This window comes from Manacus vitellinus, unplaced genomic scaffold (assembly GCF_001715985.3).
Source record: "Manacus vitellinus isolate BGI_N305 unplaced genomic scaffold, ASM171598v3 scaffold_6_pilon, whole genome shotgun sequence".
Lineage (NCBI taxonomy): Eukaryota > Metazoa > Chordata > Aves > Passeriformes > Pipridae > Manacus > Manacus vitellinus.
The window spans coordinates 31386580-31410748 of NW_021940750.1; the positions used below are offsets into that span (position 1 = coordinate 31386580).

The 24169-nt window shown below is 41.1% G+C and overlaps 1 protein-coding gene across 1 annotated transcript in view; it reads left to right on the top strand.

Annotated features, from left to right (window-relative positions):
* Positions 1–24169, top strand: part of EVL (Enah/Vasp-like) — a 126431-nt gene that overhangs the window by 62719 nt on the left and 39543 nt on the right. The window contains 1 exon segment of the mRNA XM_018082819.2: positions 260–437. Coding sequence (XP_017938308.2) covers positions 260–437 — 178 coding nt within the window.

The following is a 24169-nucleotide window of genomic DNA, read 5'->3' on the forward strand; positions in this document are numbered from 1 at the left end:
AAACACGAGCAGGTAATAGATTTTGCAAAACTGGCTTGCAAGTCCCCGAGGCTGAATTGAACTGTTGTAAATCTCACCCTTAGATGTGGGTCTTGTGTCACCGGAACACGCACTGCCTTACTGTACAGCCATGTAGGAGCTGCCAAAGGAACTGCCTCTACCAATTTAGTTAACCTTTACACAAGGGTTGGGTGGTTTTTTTTTTTCCCACTGTAAACAGAACTATTTTTAATCCTTACCCCTCTCTTTCAAATCACAGGTAGTGATTAATTACTCAATTGTGAAAGGATTGAAGTACAATCAAGCAACACCTACCTTTCATCAATGGCGCGACGCACGGCAAGTCTATGGCTTGAATTTTGCAAGCAAAGAAGAGGCTACCACGTTCTCCAATGCAATGCTGTTTGCTCTGAATATCATGAACTCACAAGATGGAGGTAAATTAATCTCTATTAAACTGTGACATTTTATAATGTTTGTTATCAATCACCTAGTGCAGTTGTATTGGGTAGTATGCCATTATAAAACATGTTATAATAAAAAAACTTAACCTCTAGTAGACAGCCTTTAGATCAGCATTTGCTGTAGTATAAATTGTACATGTTTTCAGGTTTTATTTCCATTCCTTCTCATTTTTCATGGTGCCTTAACTCACCATAGTTATTTGGGCATGCCTCAGCAGGCAGGTAGGCACACTGATTTATGTGGGTCTGTGTATGTTTTACATGTAAGAAGGCAGAATATGACTTTAAATAAACAGAAACTAGAGCAAAATTAGCAACATTTTATAAGATAGAATTTGGAGCTGGTATTTCCAGTGTGTTGCATGTCAGCTCCAGCCGATGGATCAGCTTTCAAAAAGATGAGTGTGTGGCACCTTGATTATTTCAGAAGGTAAAATGTAAAGGCTTATGCTCTGGTCATTGATTGATATCCCTCAATATCTTGACTGCAGAAAAAATTTGTGGTAAAGTTTGCTGTTCTGAGAATTTGTCATTGCACTAGCTTGAGAAGGGCCCAAAATAACATCCTGGTTTCTCAGTGGAAACCAGTTTCTGGTCTGTGGTATCTGGATGAAGTACTGCCCTCAGTTACACGCTCATGACCTCTCTGCAGCTCCTGGACTGGGAACAGAGCAGTCCTTGTGTGGTGTCTTTTTTTTCCCTGTAAAATACACACCACAGCCCTATTTTCCTTTTGCAAACACAGTGAGTCAAGGCTTACATCACCTGCTGCCGTCCAGGTTTCACTGCAGTGTTCACTGGCGATGGACAGCAGCTCTTTAGAGAGGGGTTGTCACCTGACAACCTTCAAATATGTCTTACTGAAAGGCATATTTGTAATATAAAAGTTCATATTTTTTATTCTGCTTTTCTGACCTATTAAGCTGAAAAATTCAAAAGTCGTCAAAAATCAAGAAGTATTTTAAATTCTGAGCTATATTTAGAAATACTGAGGACTTAATCCTGCTTTCTTCAGATTGAACATTTTCAGCTGTAGCTGTGCCACAGCAGGAGACTTCATGAGGAAATCTGGCCAAGATTCAGCAGTCCTAAATTTATGCAAATCTGCAGAGTACAAAGCTCTTTGGCTGCTCAGATGCTCTCAGCCCCTGTAGACCACCAAATAAGACTCCAAATTTGGATACTTTGACTATGGTCTTGGTGTAGTGATTAGTTTAATGCCTGTGATGATTCTGCCTTTCTTCTGAAAGTCCTTAAGTTTAGGTTGGGTTTTTTTCCCCATCTGTCTCTTCCTGTCAAAGGGAGTGAGGTTTTTGCAGGATTTTGATGTTGTTTCAGGGAGGTGCCTTGTGGAAACACAGGCCTCAGGATGAGAATTTATTGCACATAGGCTAAAATGAAAGAAACTGTCTTATGGTTGATACTTTAATTATGTTAGCTACTCTTAGCAAAGAACAAGAGGTATTTTAAGAAAGTATTTTTGCATACTTGAAAGCCTATTAAATTTCTGAGAAGTTTATGAATATACAACAAATAATAATTTGCATTTTTCATTTTTGGGGGTATTTATTTACTTAGCGCACCAAAGTGTGCTTTAGATCCTTTACAGACTTAAGATGCAACCTATGCTGAAGAGCTTGCATTTAGAGTTTATAGTAGTCACATACACAGACATGAATTGGGTCACAGATGAAAAAATTTCCTACTTTCTTTTCTGTAAAAACAAATGGTCTGGTAAATATTCTGTCTTCAACAACCCCTTTTCTCTCATACCTAAAGTGTTAGAAGTTTCAAAGATTTCCAGTCATCCCATTCTTTACAGCTGAGCTTGTCAAAAACTGAAATTTGGTTTAAAGATAGTTTCAGTATTTGAGGTTTTTTAAAAAAAATCTCTGATTCTATGAAACAAATTCCTCAAATACTCATTTTTATTAATTCTTTTTCATTATGAAATTTATTTCTATAAATATTTCTTTTTTATTTATATTAGCTACAGGTTGATAATAGATTATATTGAGGACTTTTATATCATCATAAGTTTCCCAGTTATTGCAATGATCTCAGTGTGCAAGTTGACAGCAAAAGTCCATAATGGATATAAGGTATAAGACATTTTTTCAGGTCTGCTCTTCCAGGCTCCTGTATATATTTGTGAGTATGAATTAATGCAAATAGGAATTCACACAAACACACATATCCATATATCTTTTCAGGCACAGCCACTGCCTGCATACTCCATCCATTCTGCTGCCTGCATACTGCATTAGAGTCTTCTTTTTCATATGGAAAAATCATTAGGAAAAAAATGTATTTATTATATCTACACATCATGTATTAAAGTTGCTCATGTGCTTATGCAGATGGATGGCAGCTTTAAGGGGTGCATTTGTATTCACAGAACTGCTCCACACACTAATAAAATGCTCTACCAAAACCACAGTGTTAAACAGAGATTCCCTCTGGCACATTCATAGGACAGCACACCCTATCTGCTAACTCTACAGCTTGAAATGTGCTATGTGTACTGCTTGGGATGTGCTATTTCTAATGTTTAGTTTTTCCATATATTCCCTGCTGAGACATTATTATGTTTAGGAACTTCTGATCTTCCCATAGTTGAATAGATTCTGGGTTCCATGGCTGCTTCTCCCTTCATTCTACCACCCACTTCCATAAACTAAAATTAATCATGGTAGACTACAGCAGAAAATGTGAGACTGCATCATATCTTCAGCAGACATGGAGTCAGGATCTGTAACATTTGGGAAAATAACTAGTCTTGGCACAAAGCAATGGCGTGGGGTTTTGAATGGTGCATTAAGCTGAATTAGTTTAAAAAAATTACAGAAGTCTGCGTTTTGGGGAGTTGGAAATAATTTTTAGGTAGTGCTGACTTTCACATTACTGGGTCACTTTAAATGAACGTACAGTTATGAACAAGTGATGAGAATTACTGTACTGTCCCTCCTCCTCACAAGAGAAACTGTGACGCCCAAGATCAACCACAGGCACTGCTCTCTCTGTACTGATTACATGAGGCATGAGTGAAAACTAAACCTAGTGCTTCATTAAATGCCTATGGTTAAATAGGCTGAATCAGATCCTACAGCCAGACCGTGTTAACCTGGGTTGCATGTCAAGATCAGCGCTGGGGAGTGGATCTTCCCAGGGGTATGACATCCCAAAGAGCACAAAAGTTGGGAGAAAAGCCACAGTCTAAATTCTCTGTCTAGTTATATTTCTGCAGGTGATGTGCTCATACTCTTACCTGTGGAGAGGGCTGGCCATCTTACATGTGTCCAAGTTCCCAATGCTGTGGTGAGAGCCTCTCCCAGTGCACATCCTCAGGGTGGGCTAAAGCAAACCTTGCAGGAGGTGAACACAGACTCAGCTCAGTCTTGTGCTTTGTAAGGATGCTTATGACTATGTTAGGAATAATCTGAAATTAGAGAAAATAAGACTAAAAAGAAAATAATAATACAAATATGTACCATCCTTCCTTTAGAGATTGACAGTTGCTTCGCTAAGTCACAATTGTTTACCTTCCAGTTTGTTTATATACCTAATTACTTTGATTTTCTTATGCATTTCTTTAATCTGTTCTCCTTTGCAATAAAAAGCAAGGAGTTGGTCCAGAGCTAGCCTGCAAAATGAGAACAAATTATAACATTGACTTGCTCATTACCAATCTCTTGCTTACGGTTCTTTAGTGGTGACATTTAGTAAGACCATTAGTATGACAAACAACTTCCCATTTAATTGTTTTTCTTTCATGGGTGTCCACTTCGTGAAGATAGACCTTTCACTGGCATAAGCTACCTGATACGAGCTAGTGTGTCACTAGCTTACTTTGTCACCTGCAGCCACGTTTCACTGGGAGCAGAGCATCACTCCTTCTTGCCCCAGGAGACTATGGAAAAAGCATTTTGTATGGATCCTGCCCACGGGCTGATGTTTGCTAAGCAGACAAGGTTCATATTCTTCAAGGCTTACATCCTCTTAGATATGATGCAATGACTGGTGGCAGTGCAGCATCATTATTGGAGCAGGACACAAAGTGAGGATATTAGTAGGCTAAAACAGGCAAGTTCTACCCTGACGAAATTTTGTAGGAAATCCAGCAGTGCCCGTGGTGAAGGTAACTTTCTGCAGGGCTTAACTGGAGCCTGTGCACTCAGTGCTTCTCTGTGGTTACACTTCCCTGAGAGACTGTTTTCTCTCATTTCTTGCTCCCCAAATTTCTGGGGACAGGCAAAGGAATTCTTCATCATCTTCCTTCCTTATTTGCACACTTCAGACATTTGAGTCCCTGCTGGTCCCTGGCAGCACCTGCATGTTCCCATGCTGCAGAAGAAGGCAGTGGCTCAGCTCTGTGGCTTGGTGTGACCAGCTCTGGGGGCATCTTGGGCTTCCATGGCTTAAAGACTTGTTACTTCTTGGAGGAGAATTAAGGCTCTGATCTGTGCTACTGGTGAATGCTGCCTGTGACGTGAATAAAACATATTATGAACTTTCACTTTTCTTTTGATCTTTTTACCTTCAGGACTTGGATACTTATTGTTGGTTTACAATGCATGAAAATCCTATTTCTAAATGTACACACCACATGCTGGAAAGCCTTAAGCAGAGGGCTCTGTTGTGGAGTTAATCATAGTTAGAGGTCAGCTTCTTTTTCTGACTAAGGGAGAAGCTGGAGGAAAGCATGAAATGGTAGGAGAGAGGTTTGAAGAAAATTAATAGTGATATATTTATTTGTTTATTTCTTGTAAGAAAGCAATAAATAATGTTCTAAGTGTCTTAAAAACCACACAGTACAGACTCAGGTCATGGAAGGTGCAGAGTTCAGCCCCATGCCTCCCCACATGAAGCTTCACAGACCTAGCCTTAATTCTGCAGGGAGAATATTTTGGTAGTCAGAAGGATTGCTCTTCACCCTCTTCTTCTCATTAGAAGATCTACTGGCTTTTCTTTTCCACCACTGAGGATTATTTGACAGGTATTTCTCTAGCCACCTTTCCCATACGTTGTATTTTATGAAGTTCTTCAGAGTTTGAGATATTTTTCCATTCCTTCAGTCAGTCTGCTTTTATCCTTGTACAGAAGTGACAGCATTTCTGTATTGCTGAGAGGAAGTTCCTTGGAAAGCACTTTGATCCCACCAAAATAAGGGGATAAATAACAGAATAAAGCATTGATTCATTGAACAGCAGATAAACTGGCAGAGTATAGCATGCATTCTCTCTCTTAGTTAGATGCCCTAAGTATTTGCAAGATTTCTGTCAGTGAAGGATGTGTGTGAAGATTACAGTGCACTGGATTTCAGATTAAAGTCTACACAGGTTTTTTAATACATTTTTCTAATGTTATATTTAGTTCATTTTTCATTAGAATTTTTCCAACTAGTCCCATGTCTTTTGGTTTTTTCAGTGGCACCAAAGTGTAACTGCTGGGAAACTCAGTCAGTTGAATTCATCTTCTACAGTGCAGTGCCTGTTTTATTTGATAATATTGCCCCAAGACTTCCCAGCACCACAGAGGGACACAGTGTGGGAAGACAAAAGATTGCATCTTCATTACAGTGCTGCATAATACATAAAATCACTCATCAATAATGGAAGGGACCCACCACAGAACACAATGCCCACTTGCAGCCAGCTGGTTCCAAAACCCTACTGGTGTGAAGGGATCTGTGCCCCATGCAAGATGCTTTGCATACTGTGCTGCAGACTTGTTTCCCCTGCTATCAGGTGTGTTGATGCAGATTATAAAGCACTAAGATGGTATATTCTGTGCACATTGTACTTTTAAGTGTGCTAATAACATGTTAAAGGCGTGTGTAACTTCACATTCCATAGGCATTGCAGAACTGTAAGCATGCATCCTGCTGCAGGTCTTTGAGCCAAGTCATTCCACAAGTTGTTCCTATTTATAGTTTAGTCATAGAGAATTTGTAAGCAACAAACTTTTGAACTCACTGGTGTAAATATGATCCATGTGGTCAGACACCTAGTGCTAGCCAAAATAGCAGCCTGCAGGCAATGGTTAATTGGGTGCATGTGAAAAATACAAAGCACTTTTGCTGCTTTAAAAAACAAAGCTTTCCCAGGGGAAAGAATCTTTTCTGATTGATGTCTTTCAAAAACACCAGAGAAAGGTTTAGAGAAACACAGTTTTTCCAGCCTCATGCCTACCCCAGTTTCAATATTAACTTTAGAAGCTTAGAAAGGCTCTGCAGATAGGGCAGTTTCTGTTCTAAATTGCTGTGCTTTGTAAGTCAATGAAGAGGGAGGGAAAATTCAAGTAAGATGATGAGCTTTTTCCTTTCATCTGCTGCATTGCTTTATCACTGGAACTGTTCCAGAAAAATTCACCTGACTTATACATAATCTTTTAGTATATTGCTTACTATAGAAATAAATTCATTCTTTGCAAACTGGACAGAGATGAGCTGTTACCAGCAAACCAGGGGCGAATTTATTGAGCAACCAGTGAAGGGCACCCCCTAACCAGTGCCCCACAGCATTTTTGACCCTTTGAGAGCAAGAGTCCCTTGTGAACCCAGCTGAAAAACATCAGCTTGGCCCACAGGAGGAGTCATCATGTCTAGCTCCCAAGGTGTTTTCTTGCTGTGCTGGTGGGGATGACAGTCCTCATATAAGCCCGCTGCCCATCTTTCTTAAACAATGAACATTTCTCCACCTGGAATAAAGGCACTTACCTTGCAAGCTTCCCCTGCCTGCTCAAATGTCCTCTTCTCAGGTTAACCTGGGTTTCCTAAGTTGAATATATGACATTTCTAAGAACCTGGGTACACTTCACATTAAGAGAATCATGCTTAAAACCAGAACTGGAGGAAGTTGGCCCAGCCAGAAGAAGCAGTGCATAAAATTGGTTAGTCTTCTGTGTTAGCTTGGCTCTGTCTGACTGGAGCACAGGAGGTGAATTACTTCATTCATGAATAGATAAACTGGGATTACAGACTCCTTTCAGTGTTAGAACTGTAAATATAATTGCTATTATTCATCTGTCAGGAAGTATCAAACTGTTATTTAATTATTCTGCTCTATAGAAGTAGGCATTTTTTCAATTCAGTTTTTCAGTCCCTCAGATGGTAGGGATCCATGGCAGAAAGTTTTCCAGGGCACTGAAGTGCTCTCCAAATTATATGCAAATAAAAACCCATGACATGTTGCTTGTACACATCTTAACCACTTTCCTGCAGGACTCTATTGTATCCCTGCTCAAAGCAGCAGCAGCAACGCCGGAGCTGCTGTCGAACGTCTAGAACAACAAAAGGTGCCTCTGTTCTTTGAAGAGCATAATAAATCTAATGGCTCTTGAGTCTCTTCCTGATGTTTTTTGCTGTGCTGAATTCTTCTCCACTAAATGAAAACCACTTCAGGAAGGAAACTGTGTGTGGGAAAAAGAATTGTTGGAAGATTTAAGAGAGACTTGCACACGTTGAGAGCAAAGACTTGTGCTAGCAAGATTCCCTAGCACCATTGCCTTCAAACCCTTGTTCTTCTGAAAATGGTGCAAACTGGCAAAGTTCCCAGAGCTCAGTGGTAGGAGATTCAATGTGGCTTTTTCACTAGACTACAATAAGTGGCAGAAGAATATATTCGCTTAGGAAAAAAAAGTAATTATCAAAATTTAACAAGTCTAGTAATTTATGTGCGAGCAGTGTAGGCCGGATTTTGGCTGGTATTCATTCGGAGACCATTTATAGGGTGTTTGCTTGCTGAATACACCCCTTCATCAGCAAGGGCTTCTTTTTTGGGGTTAGTCTGGACTGTATCTACATCATGTCCTGTGTCAGCCAATGGCTGTGAGTGGAGCTCAGCCTTGAGCATAAGTGCAAAAGCTGCTTTGCGCCAGGAGAGGCTGTGGCTCAGAAGAAGCTCCGTGTCACTCTTCCTCCTTTCCTTCCTCTCCTCTCCCCAGGGACATGGCAGGAGAAGGAGTACCTGCCCTCAGCCTATGTCAGCAGTGCACTGCCAGCACGCTCAGGCTCAGCTCCTCAGGCGGGCAGTGATGGGCTCTGCCTTGCCCCTGACCCTCTGCTCTGCACAGGCAGAGAGCAAAGGGTTGGGTTTACACCTCACTGCCTTCTAAGCTCCTGCCCCTAGTCTGTGCTTAGAGTCCATGGCTCTTTAAGAATCTGAAGCATATTAAGAACAAATGGCTTTCTGTGATGAGAACAGTATTTTTCTCCTTACCTTTTCCAATGCATCCTTTGGCATGTTGAGTCTCAGTGCATTTTGTTTTGCTCACCAGTTACAGTCCATGGGACATCAATTTATTGATTGGGTATCTGATTTCTTTCAATGAAAGATAAATTGCTTCTTGGAAGAGATTTGATTTTTTCACAAACCTTCTTTCAGTTTTGTGTTCATTTTCTGTTACTCTTAAGGTGCTTTGATACTTGATGTGCTGGGGTGTTCCCTAAAATAACAATAAAATGACTTTGTGTCAGAACACAAATTGCTTTTTTAAGGCAGTTTGTCTTCCTTTTCAGACCCTACATGAATTAGAGGTGCTGTAATTCAACACAGAACAGTACTCTGTTTACCTCTGCACATACACTGATATCTCACCCCACTCTTTGGATTGATTCACACTGTCTTTAGAGCCAAATATTGGTATATAATGTCACAGAATAAGTCTAGAAGAACATTCTGTGGAATTTTTGCCACTAGAAGAGAAAAAAGAATATTGAAAGTAAATAGACTTTTCTAAATACTGTGATGGATGGCCTCATTCTTAAAACAAACAAACAAAAAAATGACCAGGCAGTGTGTTGTGGTGGTAGTTACACAAATGCAGATTTGCAAAGAGTGACAGATGTTGACAGGTTCTCCAAGCTTGAATCAGCCAAACTAGACTTAATTTTACAATGGTGCTGCGCTTCTCCAAATGGTCTTTATTTTTGGAAAAGTGAACTGCAGAAACTTTCAAGAGATTGTACAAAAAGTGACATCTCCAGCTTTCTCCAGCATTAATAAGTATCTTAATATACATAACACAGGAATAAGCGTTGTATTCATTTTGAATCATCTTGCAGAAATAGCGCATTCTGATAATGATGATGTTGTCTAATTGTAGTGTTAGCCCCCTCCCACAGCTACTTATTTTATAATGTTCACAGGTACCCTGTGTAATTGTTGGGTGCTAGCTAATTTTTTATCAGCATTTAACTTAAACAGAGACACACAAATGTGTAGGGGTTAAGATAGGTTTTGGTTATTATCACAGAATGGTTTGGGTTGGAAGGGACCTTAAAGATCATATAGTTCCAATTGCCCTGCCATGGGCAGGGACACCTTTCACTAGACCAGGTTGCTCAAAGCCCCATCCCACCTGGCCTTAGCTGCTGAGCTGGCAAGCAACTTGGTTCTTTTTTTAATTTAGAAGACTTTCTGCATTCCCAGCAAAGAGCCAGATCTTGTAATAGTTTGTCTTCATACAGTAACGCACATACTCCCCTAGCTGTGATCCCACTCCTGACAAGTAATAATTGTGTGACCATGATCCTCCTGTTAACAGGAGTAGAAACATAGGAACAGTATCAGATGCTCCTGGGACAGTCAGTTATGTATTTTAGGTGTCTCTAAAGGCAAAATTCATCTCATTTTTCATCACTGACTGTAAAGGATTGCTGCTAAGAACGCTTCTTTGGTTCCTGACAATTTTGCTATGATCTTCTTCCAAACTTTCTAATTAATGAATTAATGATTTCTAATTATCGTGTAATTAATTAGTAACTACAATGATAATTACACCTCTAGTTTAATAATAATAAATCAGGGATCTGGAATATAACGTGGATAAGCTGTGTTTTAGTGATGCTCCTGTGGATTTGACAGTTAGAGAGAACTCACGGGACTTCATGTGTGTTGTGCATATCCTTATGTGTGTGTTCACATGAGCAACACACATCACATTATCACTTTTCTAAGTGCCTGAGCTCTGCAAACAGATGGGTTTCGTGCATGCAAATTTTTTGATTTTGTACCACGAGTGAATTCGTGAAGAAATTTACACATATATAGGTAGAAATCAAGAATAAGTTGCTGGGCCGAGAGGATTTTTCACATGTAATCAAAATTAAATTGGTAGTATTTTGAATTTTGTCTTTAAACTCTGTTTCGTTATGTTCCATGGTTCACTGAGCAAACAACATTCACTAGAAACATGTTTCTGGTCAAAACACACAGTGTTTAGGACCAGAGGACTGTGTGAGGACAGTCAGTGGTGCAGCTGAGGAGGTGGGGCACAGCTCTGCGACCCTCTCTGGCAGCAGGCTCAGCTGAGGGGAAAGTCTGCTTAATTCCAGCCACTGAGTGAATCGCCATATGCTGCTGCCAGCAAAGCATGCAGAGCAGCTTCTGCTGCTGGCTGGTAATCCCTGGGAAGCTCACAGAAAGTCTATTAATGGCCTTCTTAGATGACTCTGTGCGGTCACCCAGCATCTTATTTTTCACCAAGTCAGGGACTCGAAAGCAAGCAGGATCTCAGACCCTTATGGCAATGACTGTTGTAATTTCTCCGGTTAATCCTGATGAAGCAATACAGCTGAAAATGGGATTCATTTAGCTGAACTTCAGCCATTGAAATGCTAGGCATCTAGTTTACAGTAATTGTATGCTTTCCTTTCCATGCCACAGAGCAAGGAGGGCTCACCTGGAGGTGATGAGTGTGTAGTCCTGAGCTGCTGGCTGGTGGCCCGGCAAGCTGCACAGTCCCTGCCACACAGCAGGGAGCAAACTGCAAGTGTGATAGAATGGAACAGTATCGTGTCATCCTGCAGTTCAGGAGGGAAGCAATCTGCTGATAGGTGATTTTAGTTCCCAAGGCATCCAGCCTTTGCCCTTGTACGTGCTCAGCTGCACAACTGAGCTGGAGACAGCGTGTCTCAGGTCTTGAAGGTGCACTTAAAATTCTGCTCCACTTCTACTGACAGAATAGCCAAACCCTGCCAAGCAATAACCGTCAATCAGATTTGCATGGATTGCTTTATCTGTTGGTCTTGATTAGTATTCTGGAGAGCTCTACAGAAAACATCAATTTTAATTCGTTTCCTTTAGCGCTGGTTTCCAGGTACTCCCTCTGGTGGTTAGTGCAGCGCCTGAAAGCTGTGAGAACATCATCTGTGTGATACAGCATGCTCCAAGAGGTGGATTGAGAAGTACCTTGGCTTTTTTCCAACCTTTAAAAATAAACTTGGGGTCACGAGTCATTGAAGTTATCACCTCTTTTGACTGTTTGAACTTGTTAAATGTGAACTGCACGTTCTTGTGAAGAAATTATGCATTTCCTGCAGCGTGGCAGAGTGAGGAGTAAGACTGCAGGTACCTGTGTGCTGGTCTGGTCAGGAGCAGGAGGACATACAGAAGGTTGGATATTGTCAGAAATCCATTTGAATATGGATTGTCCTGAAATTTAACAGATGTCACTTCTAAGGTGTTTTAGTTTATGGAATATATATTTTTTCTTTTTTTTTGGAATAATTGGCATCCACAATAGAAATTACTCTCCACATTTGAATCTGGGTCCTTGGGTACTCCTTCATCATTTACAAATGCATACATTTCAGTTTCACTTCTCAAGATGCTTTTGACAGCAAATCTTATGGGATCCTTGCTAAATGCAAAAGGAAACACTCTGAATCAGCAGAACAGCAAGGCTAACTGAACTTGGACAAAAAGAGACTAGCCTTTCGGTGTCCTCCAGAGCCTGCCAAATCACTAAGTGCTGCTGATGACTAACAAGGGTGGTACATCTAATGCAAAGGCTGGCAAGAGTTAGCATGCACACTGCCACAGGAGGGGCACCCTTGGTCAGGGATGGAAAGGTGGATGGCTGCAGGGAGCCAAAGGGCAACAGCAGCATCCAAGCTGCTCCCTGCAGCACTCGAGATTTGTGGCTAAATGTGTGAACAAGTTTCCAGATCTGCAGTGGAGGCAGAAGGCACCAGGAGAAAGCTTTGTTCCTGCATAGTCAGCAACAAAACTCCTGACAGAAAAATGAGTCATTTACCCCTAATTTGTGAAAGGAAGAGGGATTTGAAAAGTGTAACAAAGATGAGGATCCAAATGGAACTATGCCTCATGCTTCCTGTTGATTATTTAATTTCTCATCTCTCTGACCTTTCTGATCATTCTGAATATAATATTTACACTTCTTCAGAGCTAAAGCTTGAAAATAGATATATGGCTCTTTGGGCGAGCTGGCATTTGATTTCTTTTTTTGCTATCTGCTGTAACATTCACATGAGCACAGAGTAACTGCATTTTTTTGACTGTTATTGCAATGATTTTCTTACAGACGAGATTGCCCCTGGGTGGCTTTGCATTATCTCATCGTCCTGAGAGTGCACCCCCAAATCTCCTCCTATTGCTTATCAGAGTTTACTGCTGTGTCCAGAAATTGGCCAACTAGTGTCATGCTGTATATTTTTCTTGTCTTACATCACATTATACTGCAGTTACATCTGTCAACACCGCTGTATTTTTAAATAATGTTTTCCCTGACACTGCAAATGGTGCAGAACATTATAGGCAGACAAATTGAGCTGTTGGAGTTGGGGGCAGGGAATTTGGTCAGCAAGCCATAATACACAGGAAGTTATTTTTACAGTGATACAGTGAGAAACCATTGCAAAAGCCTCAACAGTGCAGAGATGTGTCCTTGGTCACGCTGTAAAGGTCAGCGTTGGTGTGTTGGGTGTGTCAGTGGGGGCTGAGCATGCAAGTGCTGCACCAAAGTCTGTCTTGCAGGCAGGTTTTCTCATGCATTTCACTGCCATGGCTTATGTTTATTCTGGTGTCTCTTCAGCTTCTGAAGTTAAATTGCAGATACAACACACAAAAGGTGTGTTTCTTCTGGAGCATTCTTAGGGTGCATCATGCCTGGGCAACTCCCTGAGAGGTCTATGCCAGGCATGGGGCGGGTGCTCAAGTCACCGTTTCAGCCATGATGGGAAAAATGTTTCCAAGGGTTTTCAAGGTTCTTTTAACGGAAACCAAAACTTTTTCCCAGAAACATGTTACATCTGGTCGTACTTTTTATTTTACGGAAATCAAAATGGAACTTTTGACCTTCTTAAGAAGGTCATTCTGAAATTATTTTTCATTCTGAAATTACCTTTTGGTTCACTTTTTATTTCCAAATACACGTAATGTAAATTACCATATTTGGTTATCATGAAGGCAATGACAAAACCCCAGCTTTCTGATTCAAAGAAAGAGGAATTCAAGCTAAACATTCTTTTATGTTTCCATTTTAAAGCTCAAATTCAAGGCAAATTATAAAAACATTTAAAAAAGTTTATTGTAAAGATGAAAGGAAACATTGTGATATTTTTAAAGAAAAGAAATATCTTCTAATGAGAATCAAAATCCCATACATTTCTGTGCTAATTCAGAACTTGTCTTAAATTTTTATAAATTTTGAATTAAACCCCAACATTTTACCAAAAATTCTTTTTTTGTGACTGCACTAGAAACGGTAATGCAGCAATGAGTCCTGGTCAGCAGTATCTTGAATTATTTGATTTCACATTATTTTTATTACATTTATTTTTAGTGTTAAAATTCATTTACACCTAATGTGAGAACATTAGCTATTTAAACAAAACTGCAAAACATATTGTCAGCTTTCACACTCCATAAATTAAACCAGTATTTGTTCATATTACACGAGAAACAGATACAGTAGGGTGTTTGAGTTTTTTATCATATCAAATAATTCTGAAAGTATCTGTTGTGCAAATCAGCTGATTTGTGGGTTTCATTTCCATTGCTCTGCAACTCTGTGAAAGGGATGATCATGCCTTTGTGTTCTTGTACATATGTACTTTAAAATTGGGTGGGTTTGTTTTTTCCAGTTTAACCTTGGTTGGAGATTTTAAAACCTTTTTCCCTAGGCTTTCCTCACAGCTTTCTAACTGAGCTCAGTGCCTATGGAAATTACAGTTAAATCTTAGTTTCATTTTTTCAGCTGGAGATTGTTTGTCCCCTCACGCAAGTTCCTGTTAATATGAGAACAATTAAGGATGAACTGTAGTTTCCAGGGTTTCTGCCATCATGACCCAAGTTGTCTGGGGTTTGTCCTCTGCAATGGGTTTATCAATGGGGGAGTTGGCCCAAGAAAATTTAAAGCATTTTTTTTTTCTTCCTGTCAGTAGTACAGTGGTCTTCCAGTGCTTTTACTTGTGTTCTGGTCATGTTATCAATAACTTAGTCAATAACTTAATTTCAAAAAAAGAACAAACCCAAAATTCGACCTGAAGTGTAATGTCTGAGCTGGCTTCATAGTGCACAGCATAAAAAAGAAGAAACTGCTGGTTTGGGGTTGTATTTTTTCACAACATGTGCAGTTCTCCTGAAAGGAGATGCTTCTGGAACCGCTAAGAATCAGGTGGTGCATTTTTATAGGGCTCAGTGTGCAGGGTTTGTAGAACATGGGATAAGAATTAAATCCCCAAAATCATAGTAATTTGGCCAAACAATCCAATAGCTAGGAGTCCTCAGCAGGAAAATGTCTCTAGAAGAGGGCTAACAGCTGCACCTTGTGGGCTTGAAATGCCTTGCAGAGATAAGGGAAAAAAGCCCTTTGTCATGACACTGTCTTTCATTAGTCTTTCATTAACTGACTTTCAGAACTTATTGGTTGGGCTTTGTCTTGTCAGAGTAGATCTTTATTTTCAGGTGGTAAAGATGAGGGCACGTTTACAATGATGACTATGTAGAGAGAGTATTATTTAAGGATTTATATTCATTTGCATGTCAGATTAAGATTTTATGCCATTCTCTGTGTGAATTAAACACAGATAGCAGTTATGAGAGTTACGAGATTTTCTGATGGGTTTCTGTGCTGAATTGCAGTGAAATCTTATATTATCAGATGAAAGTGCCCACCCTCATACATTAATACCCTTTCGTATTTGGAATGGATATAAAAATAGATATCATACTGAATACGCGAATTACGCACAATATTCACATGGATTTTTATTTCAAAGAAATTAAAGGTCATTCTGATTCCACAGGGAATAAAGTTTACAATTGATAAAACAAAGCCAAGATGCATATCCTTAATGTTACTGGTCCCCTCGGGGAATGGTGCTTCATCTCCTCTGACTCAGGCAGCAGACAGGGTGGATCCAGCTTCCCATGCCACACCCAATCACCACAGTTACAGAGTGCAAACCGTGTGGCATTGCCTTGGCAGAGCCATCTCTCAAAAAAAAAAAAAAAAGAGAAAGTTAATGAAGAGGAAGATAACTCAGAGAGAAAGAAAACCCAAGAAGGGCAAGTGATACAAATAGAAACCATTGCTCAGCACCAACCGGATCATGCCCAGCCAGTCCTCAAGCAGCTTCTGCGGGCCAGCCTTCTCCCTAGTTCTGTTGGTAAGCATGACACCATATGGTATGGAATATCCCTTGGGTCAGTGGGGGTCAGCTGTCCCTGTTGTGTCCCCTCCCAGCTCCTTCTGCACCCCTAACCTGCTCTTTGGTGGGGGGGGGTGAGAGGCAGAAAAGACGCTGCGGAAGTGCTGCTCTGCAGCAACTTAAACATCGCTGTATTATCTACATCCTTTCCAACACAAATCCAAAATATAGCCCCATAGTATCTACTGTGAAGAAAATTAACTCTATCCCAGCTGGAACCAGCACACCAGCCTTCTGCAAAGTGATCATCACTCAGCAGTGTAAAAAACTTCATTAATTTCTTCCTGAAAATCTGCTGAACATCAACACAATATATGAACATACTGAGATTTTATTCACAGAATCATAGAACAGTTTAGGTAGGAGGGGACTTCAATAGATCATTCCTTCCAATCCCCTTGCTCTGGGCAGGGATATCAAGCATTGGAACAGGCTGCCCAGGGAACTGGTGGAGTCACCATCCCTGGAGGTATTTAAAAGATGTGTAGATGTGGCACTTAGGGACGTGGTTTAGTGGTGAACTCAGCAGTGTTAGGTCTACAGTTGCACGGATGATCTGAAGTGTATGTCATGATTTAACCCCATCTGGCAACATAAGTACTGTCTAGCAGCTGCTGGCTCGTTCGACCCCCTAGTGGGATGGGGAGAAGAATCAGAATAAAGGTAAAATACATGGGTTTAGATAAGAACAGTCTAATAATTGAAATAGTAGCTAAAAGAGAGACAGCAAAAAGAGAGAAATAAGACCCAAGAAAGACAAGAGATGCACAACAGAATTGCTCACCACTCACTGACCGATGCCCAGCCTGTCCCCTGGCAGTGATTGGCCCCTCACGGTCAGCTCCTCCAGTTTATGTACTGACCATGACACTCTATGGAAGGGAATATCCCTTTGTCCAGTTCGGGTCAGCTGTCTGGGCCATGCTCCCTCACGGCTTCTTGTGCAGCTCCTCACTGGCAGATCATGGGAAACTGGCAAGTCCTTGACTTAGGGTAAGCACAGCTCAGCAACAACTAAAACATCTGTGTGTTATCTACATTATTCTCATACTGAATCCAAAACACAGCTCTGTACCAACTACTAGGAAGAAAATTATTCCATCTGAAGCCAGGATAGGGTCTTTTCCAACCTAAATGATTCTATGAGTCTGTGACCTTTTGTTAGCTCAGGTTGCTCAAAGCACCATTCAACCTGACCTTGAACACCTCCAGTGGTGGTGCACCCACAACTCCTCCAGGCAACCTATTCCAGTACTGAGTGCACTGAGCTGCAAAGTCCCAGTTGCCAATGTTGCTTTTTAGGATTCAGACCCTCTCCTGCTCATGCCCAGTTCAGCCTCGTCTCCTGCAGGAGAATTTTCTGAGGAAGCGTTTTAAGGGAAAAGCTATCTTGTGCAATATTTCAGTAAGGAAAGAAAATTTCTGTGAAGGAAGTGGATTTTCAGCTGTTGGACTTCACATCAAGAAGAATTATTAAAATGTGAAAATAATGTTCAGCCAGAGGGTTATGGGATGTCCTGATGGTATGAAATAGGCTTCATGGTATTTCAGTGAGAGGCTAGCTCTCACCAGTAAAATGTGTTAGTTAGAAAAGGAGATAAAATGCTCCCACATCTCCAAGTGTGAGTCAGTGTAGGGTTTATAAGCATGATCAGGGTTGTTTTGGTTCTGACTGATGATAGTAAGGGACTGTTGTGACCCTGCTACTTTACAACATCTATATTTAAAGTGTCAATGTATCACTTTTTCACAATATTGTGAGTCTGTTCCCCAAAATTCCGTTGAGGTTTATTCATGGCTGCTTTCTCAATTTTTCATCTCAGCAAAGATGACTGATTTAAAACCAAACAACTGTCTTAAAGGTATCCCGTGGTTCAATTCTTTTGCTGAATTGCTCTTGCCTGGTCTCCTATGCTTATATTTATACAGATATAAATGATCCTGGGATGAGGTGTGCTGCTACCACGAGTACTTGCAAGAGGGATGTAGCAAGGGGGCCTTCACTAGGTATTGAGGAAAATTATCACTGAGCTGGTAAACCCAAACATGTAGACAAGAAACCTCAACATAATTATTCTCTTCTAATATAGTATGGCACATGTCTGGAAATATATATTAAAAAAAATTTACAGAATTTTTCATGCCAGGGTTGCAAAAGATGATTTATTTTTAAAATTTCTTTTTAGGGAAAACCTTCAAAAGCAACCAAGTTTTGACAAAAACTGTTCAGCAGGTGCCTTTGTATTTATGTATTGGAATATAGTGAAAAAAGCAAACCAGTTATTAAATATAAAGTAGTGCTTGTCTCTAATAATATGTTTTAAATATACATCATGTTATTATAGAAGACATGAATATTTGGTGCTCCTGATGTCTTGGGTTTAAAAGGGTTCTATTACTAAATTTTTAATACTACATGTTACAGTTTCCTCTCTGTTTGTGAGGTGATCATGTTATTACTTTGTCCTAAATAGTAAAAGGTAAATACCTACCCAGCTGGTGTCGGTGGCTAGGGAGTGACACAAGTAGCCCAACCTGCCGTTCAGAGACATCAGCTTGGACCTCAGAACTGCTTTGCTAAAATGGGTTGACTGAATAAACCCTTCACATCTTACCAGCTAAGTAAGAATTGCTGTAGAGGACATCTGACCTGAGTGAGAGGTTCAAAAGAGCTTCTGTTTTCTGGTTTTGTTGTGGCAGCTGCTGTGGAGCCCCACGTTCCTATGCCATACCCATATGCTCACTCCCCATCTGAGATGTGCACTTTCTAAACTTTCAAGACATACTACCCCTTGCAAAGTGATATTTAACAATGAAGCTGAGAAGTTTTATCCACCACATTGGTATTTCAAATTCTGCTTAGCAAATCTTGGACAGGTGCAATTCCCACCGCTGTGCCAGGCAGGTGGGTGACATGGGCTGTGGGTGAGGAGTGAAGCCATCTTCTGCTGCAGGCTCTTCATGGTCTGCCTGATCCCAGGATTTGTGTTCTAGGGGAACTCAGGTACATTACCACTTCTGTGAGCAGAGACACAAACCAGCCTCAGGGGACGTGAAGTTTTGTGACAGATTTGAGGTGACATCCCATTCTTCATCCCACAGGATGTCCCTGGTCACTCTGGGGTTCTCTGGGTCTGTGTTTGGGTTCCAGCTTTTCCCCAGCATCTCATTTGGACACTGTGTCTGACTGTCTAAGTTGACCCACAGGATTGGTCAATGTCTCTGTTCATGCTGCCACTTGGGAGGTGGGGTTTTTTTTAAATACTGGTCTGGCTGGCTCAGCAGCGTCATCTGTAAGGAGCGAATTGGGCTGCCATCAGCCCAAGTACCCATTGGAAGAAAAACCATCATGAATTATGGTATTTACAAGGCACTTGGCACTACCCCTGCCCTGCCTTGAGCATCTGCTCTGGGATTTTCAGTATCACTTCTTCAAAATAAAGAAAAACTGGATGTAGCCCTCAACTGTTTATATCTTTAAACTACTGTTATTTAAAGTGTAGTAATGTTAGCTATCAATTAGACAGCTACATGGCTGCTAAAGCACATGTCAGTACTTTCCCTGGGAAGATTTAAAGAGGGGATTACAGAATCATGTAGTGGGTAAGGTTGGAAGGACCACAGTGGGATAAAATATTTGTACATCAAGAAGTTAGTTGATATTAATTCTGAGTCGTTGCATGATAGCCAGAAAGGAAATTGCATTTTTTTTTTAATGTGTGAACCTCAGTTGCTTTATATTGTAGATCCTGCAGGTCTGCTTCTCTTAGATGGCCTTTGTAAAATACACTGACTTTGTGCCATCACTTCTGATTTATGTGTTTGGTGGAAGCCAAATCTTTTGAGACTTACAGGTTTATAAAATGCTACCTATTCCTATTGAAGAGTGAGAGTAATGCATGAGATGATCATAGAATGTGTGTTTTTCTTCTGAACGACCTGTTCTAAAGCTTCTCGCATGAGAGGCTTTCTCCACTTGCTAACTCAGCTGACCTGTCTGGTCACCTCCACCTTTCTCTTGCAGTTGAGCTTTGTGAAGAGATTCGTAGAGCCATTAGAAAATGAATTTCAGCATAAAAGAAGGTGGATATGCAATTACACCTATATTTTGTGTTATTTTCCAGTTGTAAAGTGTGTTATTTTTGCTTATTTCTTCTTTTTCCTGAGAAGATCCAGACACAAAGGATGACATATTTCAGCAAAGTGGTGATTTGTCATGCCATCTTAGAACAAAGGCGTACTGCAAGTTTAATGATCCAAGTTGGATTTAATAATTGGTTTATTAGAATATGCTGATATTTTTGTAGCGAGCAGGCAGCAGAAGTGCTGTGGGTTCCAGCAGCATTTTCTCTCCTAGTGCTTTCTTGAGAACTGAGGAAGGATGTCTTTAGTCTGTGGTACCATTTAAAGCCAGCTTGCTCCTGTACGTGTGGAATGTTGGTTAAGTGTATGTAATGTCTTACGGGATGGAGCAAGTAGCTGCTGAGGGGACTAGCAGAGGATGGGGAACTTTTCTTGGTTTTTTCTTCCTTTGCTCCCTTGTTCAAATTCCAGTTGGATGGAAGTCCAGTCCAGGAGTGAGCAAGTGATGGCTGTGCAACTATTTGAGAAGTCCTGAGCAGCTCAGCACTTTGCGCTGCCTCAGGGAGTTAAAAGAGCTCCATGTCCTTCAAAACCAAACCCTGTCTGCCTTTTTGAGAGCCTACATGTACTGGCTCTCTGTCTGGCTCTGGCTGGTCCAGAGTGTACATCCAAAAATCTGTCCCTGTTGATCTCAGAAGCCAAAGTGCCTGCCATGTGGATTGTCCTGATTTCTCGTTGTAGTTGATTTAAAATTTTTTTTATTCTTATTTTTATGGGAAACATGAGCAAAGTACATCAGCTAGTCAGGATGCAGAAATGTATGCAGCTATTCCAAATCAAACCTTTTCAATGAGAAAAGGATAGGCTTTGGTTTCCAATCTTTTGGTTCAATCATCCTTGAACCAGTAGACGTTTCAGAAAAAAAATTAAAACGTTTAAACAGATTTATTATTCTGCCAAGATTTATTTGAATTAAAATTCACCATTTGGAGCGGGGAGGAGGGAGGGAAGTATAATTTCATTTGCTAAATAATGCTGAAAGATTCCTGGTGAATTGAAAAGAGACTGAGGGGAAAAAACTTCCTGTCTTTCATTTGATCCTTTTTTAGGACAGTAAGAGATGGCAGGTGGAGAAAATCTGACAGAACACCTTGTGCATTGGCACAGAAGCAACATAAAGTCTTTCAGACATCCATATTCTGAAAGTTAATTATTTTCAACTGTTACAGTGGGAACACAATGTAATGATACTTCCAGGTCTGCTGTTAAAATGCATCCCTTCTATCTGTTCACTGCAGCCCAGGTTCAGGACTGCAGCTGACTGTCTGCTTGGCAGTGACCACTTCAGTTGTCAAATGTGAGGACTCAGAGATTTGTGTTTAAACACATGCTGGCCTACTTTGTTGTGGTAGGATCCCCTGTGGTGTTGTAGTATCACAGTGCATAAAGAGCAAAGTGTTGGCATCAGGAGCTTGGAGAGGACTCACTGTGCTGCCATCTCCTGTCCCAAGTTTCCTAAACCCCCAGGGCAGGAAGGAGATGAGCCAGGAGACTTTGTCTCCAGCAAGTCTGCACAGTGTGCTCCTCACATGAGCTGGACCATTCAGAGCAGGGTTGTATTACCACAGGTAAGAAGTAGCTTATAAAAGTGTTTCATTGCAAGTGAAATTGTAGTCTCGGTGGTTGTGGGTGTTACTGAGGAGAGTGTGATCTCTGACAGGGAGAGACCTTTATCATCAAGGGAACTTTTGATTCTGTGTTTCCTTGTCATTTGATATTTCTTGTCATTCGCATCTTCAGTCAAACGCACCTTTGTTTATTCTTCAAGACATCATGCACTAGCATGACAGCTGTATGTGGTGTGTTTATCCATCAGGAAAAAAGACCACAAGGAAGGCTACTCTGAAGAGAGAGACAATTTGAGATCCCTCTCCCTGAGTGCAGCCGCATCTGCAGCAGCCGGGCGGTCTCTCCAGTGCAATCTTTCACCCATCCTGTTGTCTCTCCCTATTAGTGGCCCTGGCAGCTGAGAACCATGACCCATTCACTGTTTTGCTCCTTACTTTCCCTCTGGGCGTAGAACCTGAGAATAACATCTCTTTTTTTCGCCTTTTCATCCTTTCAGAGCATGTCCCAATGTATTGTTTCTTTCCTCTTATGTCGTCCCTCAGTAGGAGTCTTTCGCACGCACCCTCTCTGAAGCTCTTGCAGGGCTGCTTGGGGTGTTCAAGGTGGAGATGCCTGGACTCCAGCACTGCCAGCAACATATCCAGACAGGCTCCCAGGAAACCCAAATCAGTGGAACATCATCACAATGGCGGATGCCTGCTTCCTTGGCTGTCACCATTCTTGGCCCCGGAGCCTGTGTCCCCTCCCTGAGCAGGCACATGCTTACCTCATCCTTGTTCATCTTCAAATGGGCAGCAATGTTACCCACAGTCAGCTGGGAGGACATGCAAGGGGAGAGGTGAAGGACGTCTGCCATTTCAGCTTGGCAGATGCTCCCCAGCTTCCCTTACCATGTTGCCCCCCTCCCTAATTTCAGAAACCAGAAGGGAGTGTAACTCACTTTGGTGTTTTACCATCATTGTTTTAGACACAAATCTGAAGCATGGCAGCCTATGGAATGCTATGAAGAAAATGAACCCCATCCCAGTCAGACCTGATACACAAACCCTTTGTGCAGGGATGCTCACAGCTGGTGACATCTGTGCCCCAGACAAGGCAGGGCTTGGGCAAGGCTGAGCACGCTGGGCATCCAGGCAGGCACAAAGCACCAACAGATGATTTTCTGATGCCAGGTGGACTATGCAGTGAGCAGTGCTGGGTCCTGGAGACAGCAGTGCAGTATGGAGATTTACAGAAGCTGCTGTACATTTCCATGAAACAGGATGTCATGCAAAGAGGTGGCAGGGGTAGACAGAGCAGCTCTGTGTTGTGTTCAGTCATATTCCTTAGAGGAAGGAGATTTGCTATGCATACACACACATTTTTTAAACAGGCAGAGAGGAGGTATAGAGCACCAGCTGCTCCCTCCCCCTGTGTGGGTGGTCACTCATCACAGGTCCTGAGCTGACCCCTGTGGAACTACTCACATTAATAATCTCTCACCAATGCGGACAAGGGATTTGTAGCTGATCCTATATTTTCAATTGGGAGTTTAAACTGGAAAAGAGCTATAGGATTTGTCTGATGTACGACTGTATGTAAATTGCCATGGTAACCACAGCATTTCATGTGCTCAGGGCATTTTCTGAAATTTTGCAAGAAACCGTAGCTGTGTTTATGCAGCTCAAAGTCAAGTTTCATTAAGCCGCTAGCTGCTTTGTTTCCTTAGTATCTCTTTTCCTTTTCTTACCACTATCCATTTTAACTGTGCATTTTTCTTTTCCTTTCCAAATATGAGTGATGTTTTGAAGGAGGCCCTTATCTGTACCAAATCTCCTTTTAATTACAAGAGCAATCACAAATTAGAACAACTCCACCTTGACAAAGGAAGAGTAGAGTAGCACTGGAGGAGTTGTCATCATTTAGCTCACTTAACCTCACTCGGAAATTTTGAAGTCTGCAGACAGTGTTCCAGGTCAAAGTTCCTTAGTTCTCACAGTCTCATGAAATCATTTATTATTAAATGAACATAAATCTCTTAGCTTGGACTACTTTGCCATAATTATAGAATAACATCGTGTCTTTTAGGGGTTTGGTGCTGCTAGGAATTTTAATACTAAGCCATCATCTTCCTTCTACTTTCTTGATCCTTGTTTCATACAAAGTCATTTGTAAGAGCAGAGCTCAAATTCAGGAAAGCATTTAGGAGATTATTAAGTATATTTAAGTATTAAATGCTGAATTATCTGTGAAATAAGTACCTTAATTAAGATCTAGAAGCTGCTCAGTGGACCCCAGGGCATTAACAGATAATTCATTTTGCAATAAAAACCGTGGTCAGATGAAGTTCCTTTATTTGCTTTCCATATGCTGTGGATACTAGTGATACCTGCTTCCTTAATTTCCCCAGTGTTTTCAGGCAGAGTAATTTAGGGGTCTCTGGAGAACATCTGGTCCAGGCACACCTGTTTAAAGCAAGACTCAATTCAGAATTTGATCAGGTCGCTCAGGGCCTTGTCCCAGTGAGTTTTGAGAATCACCAGGGATGGAAACTTCT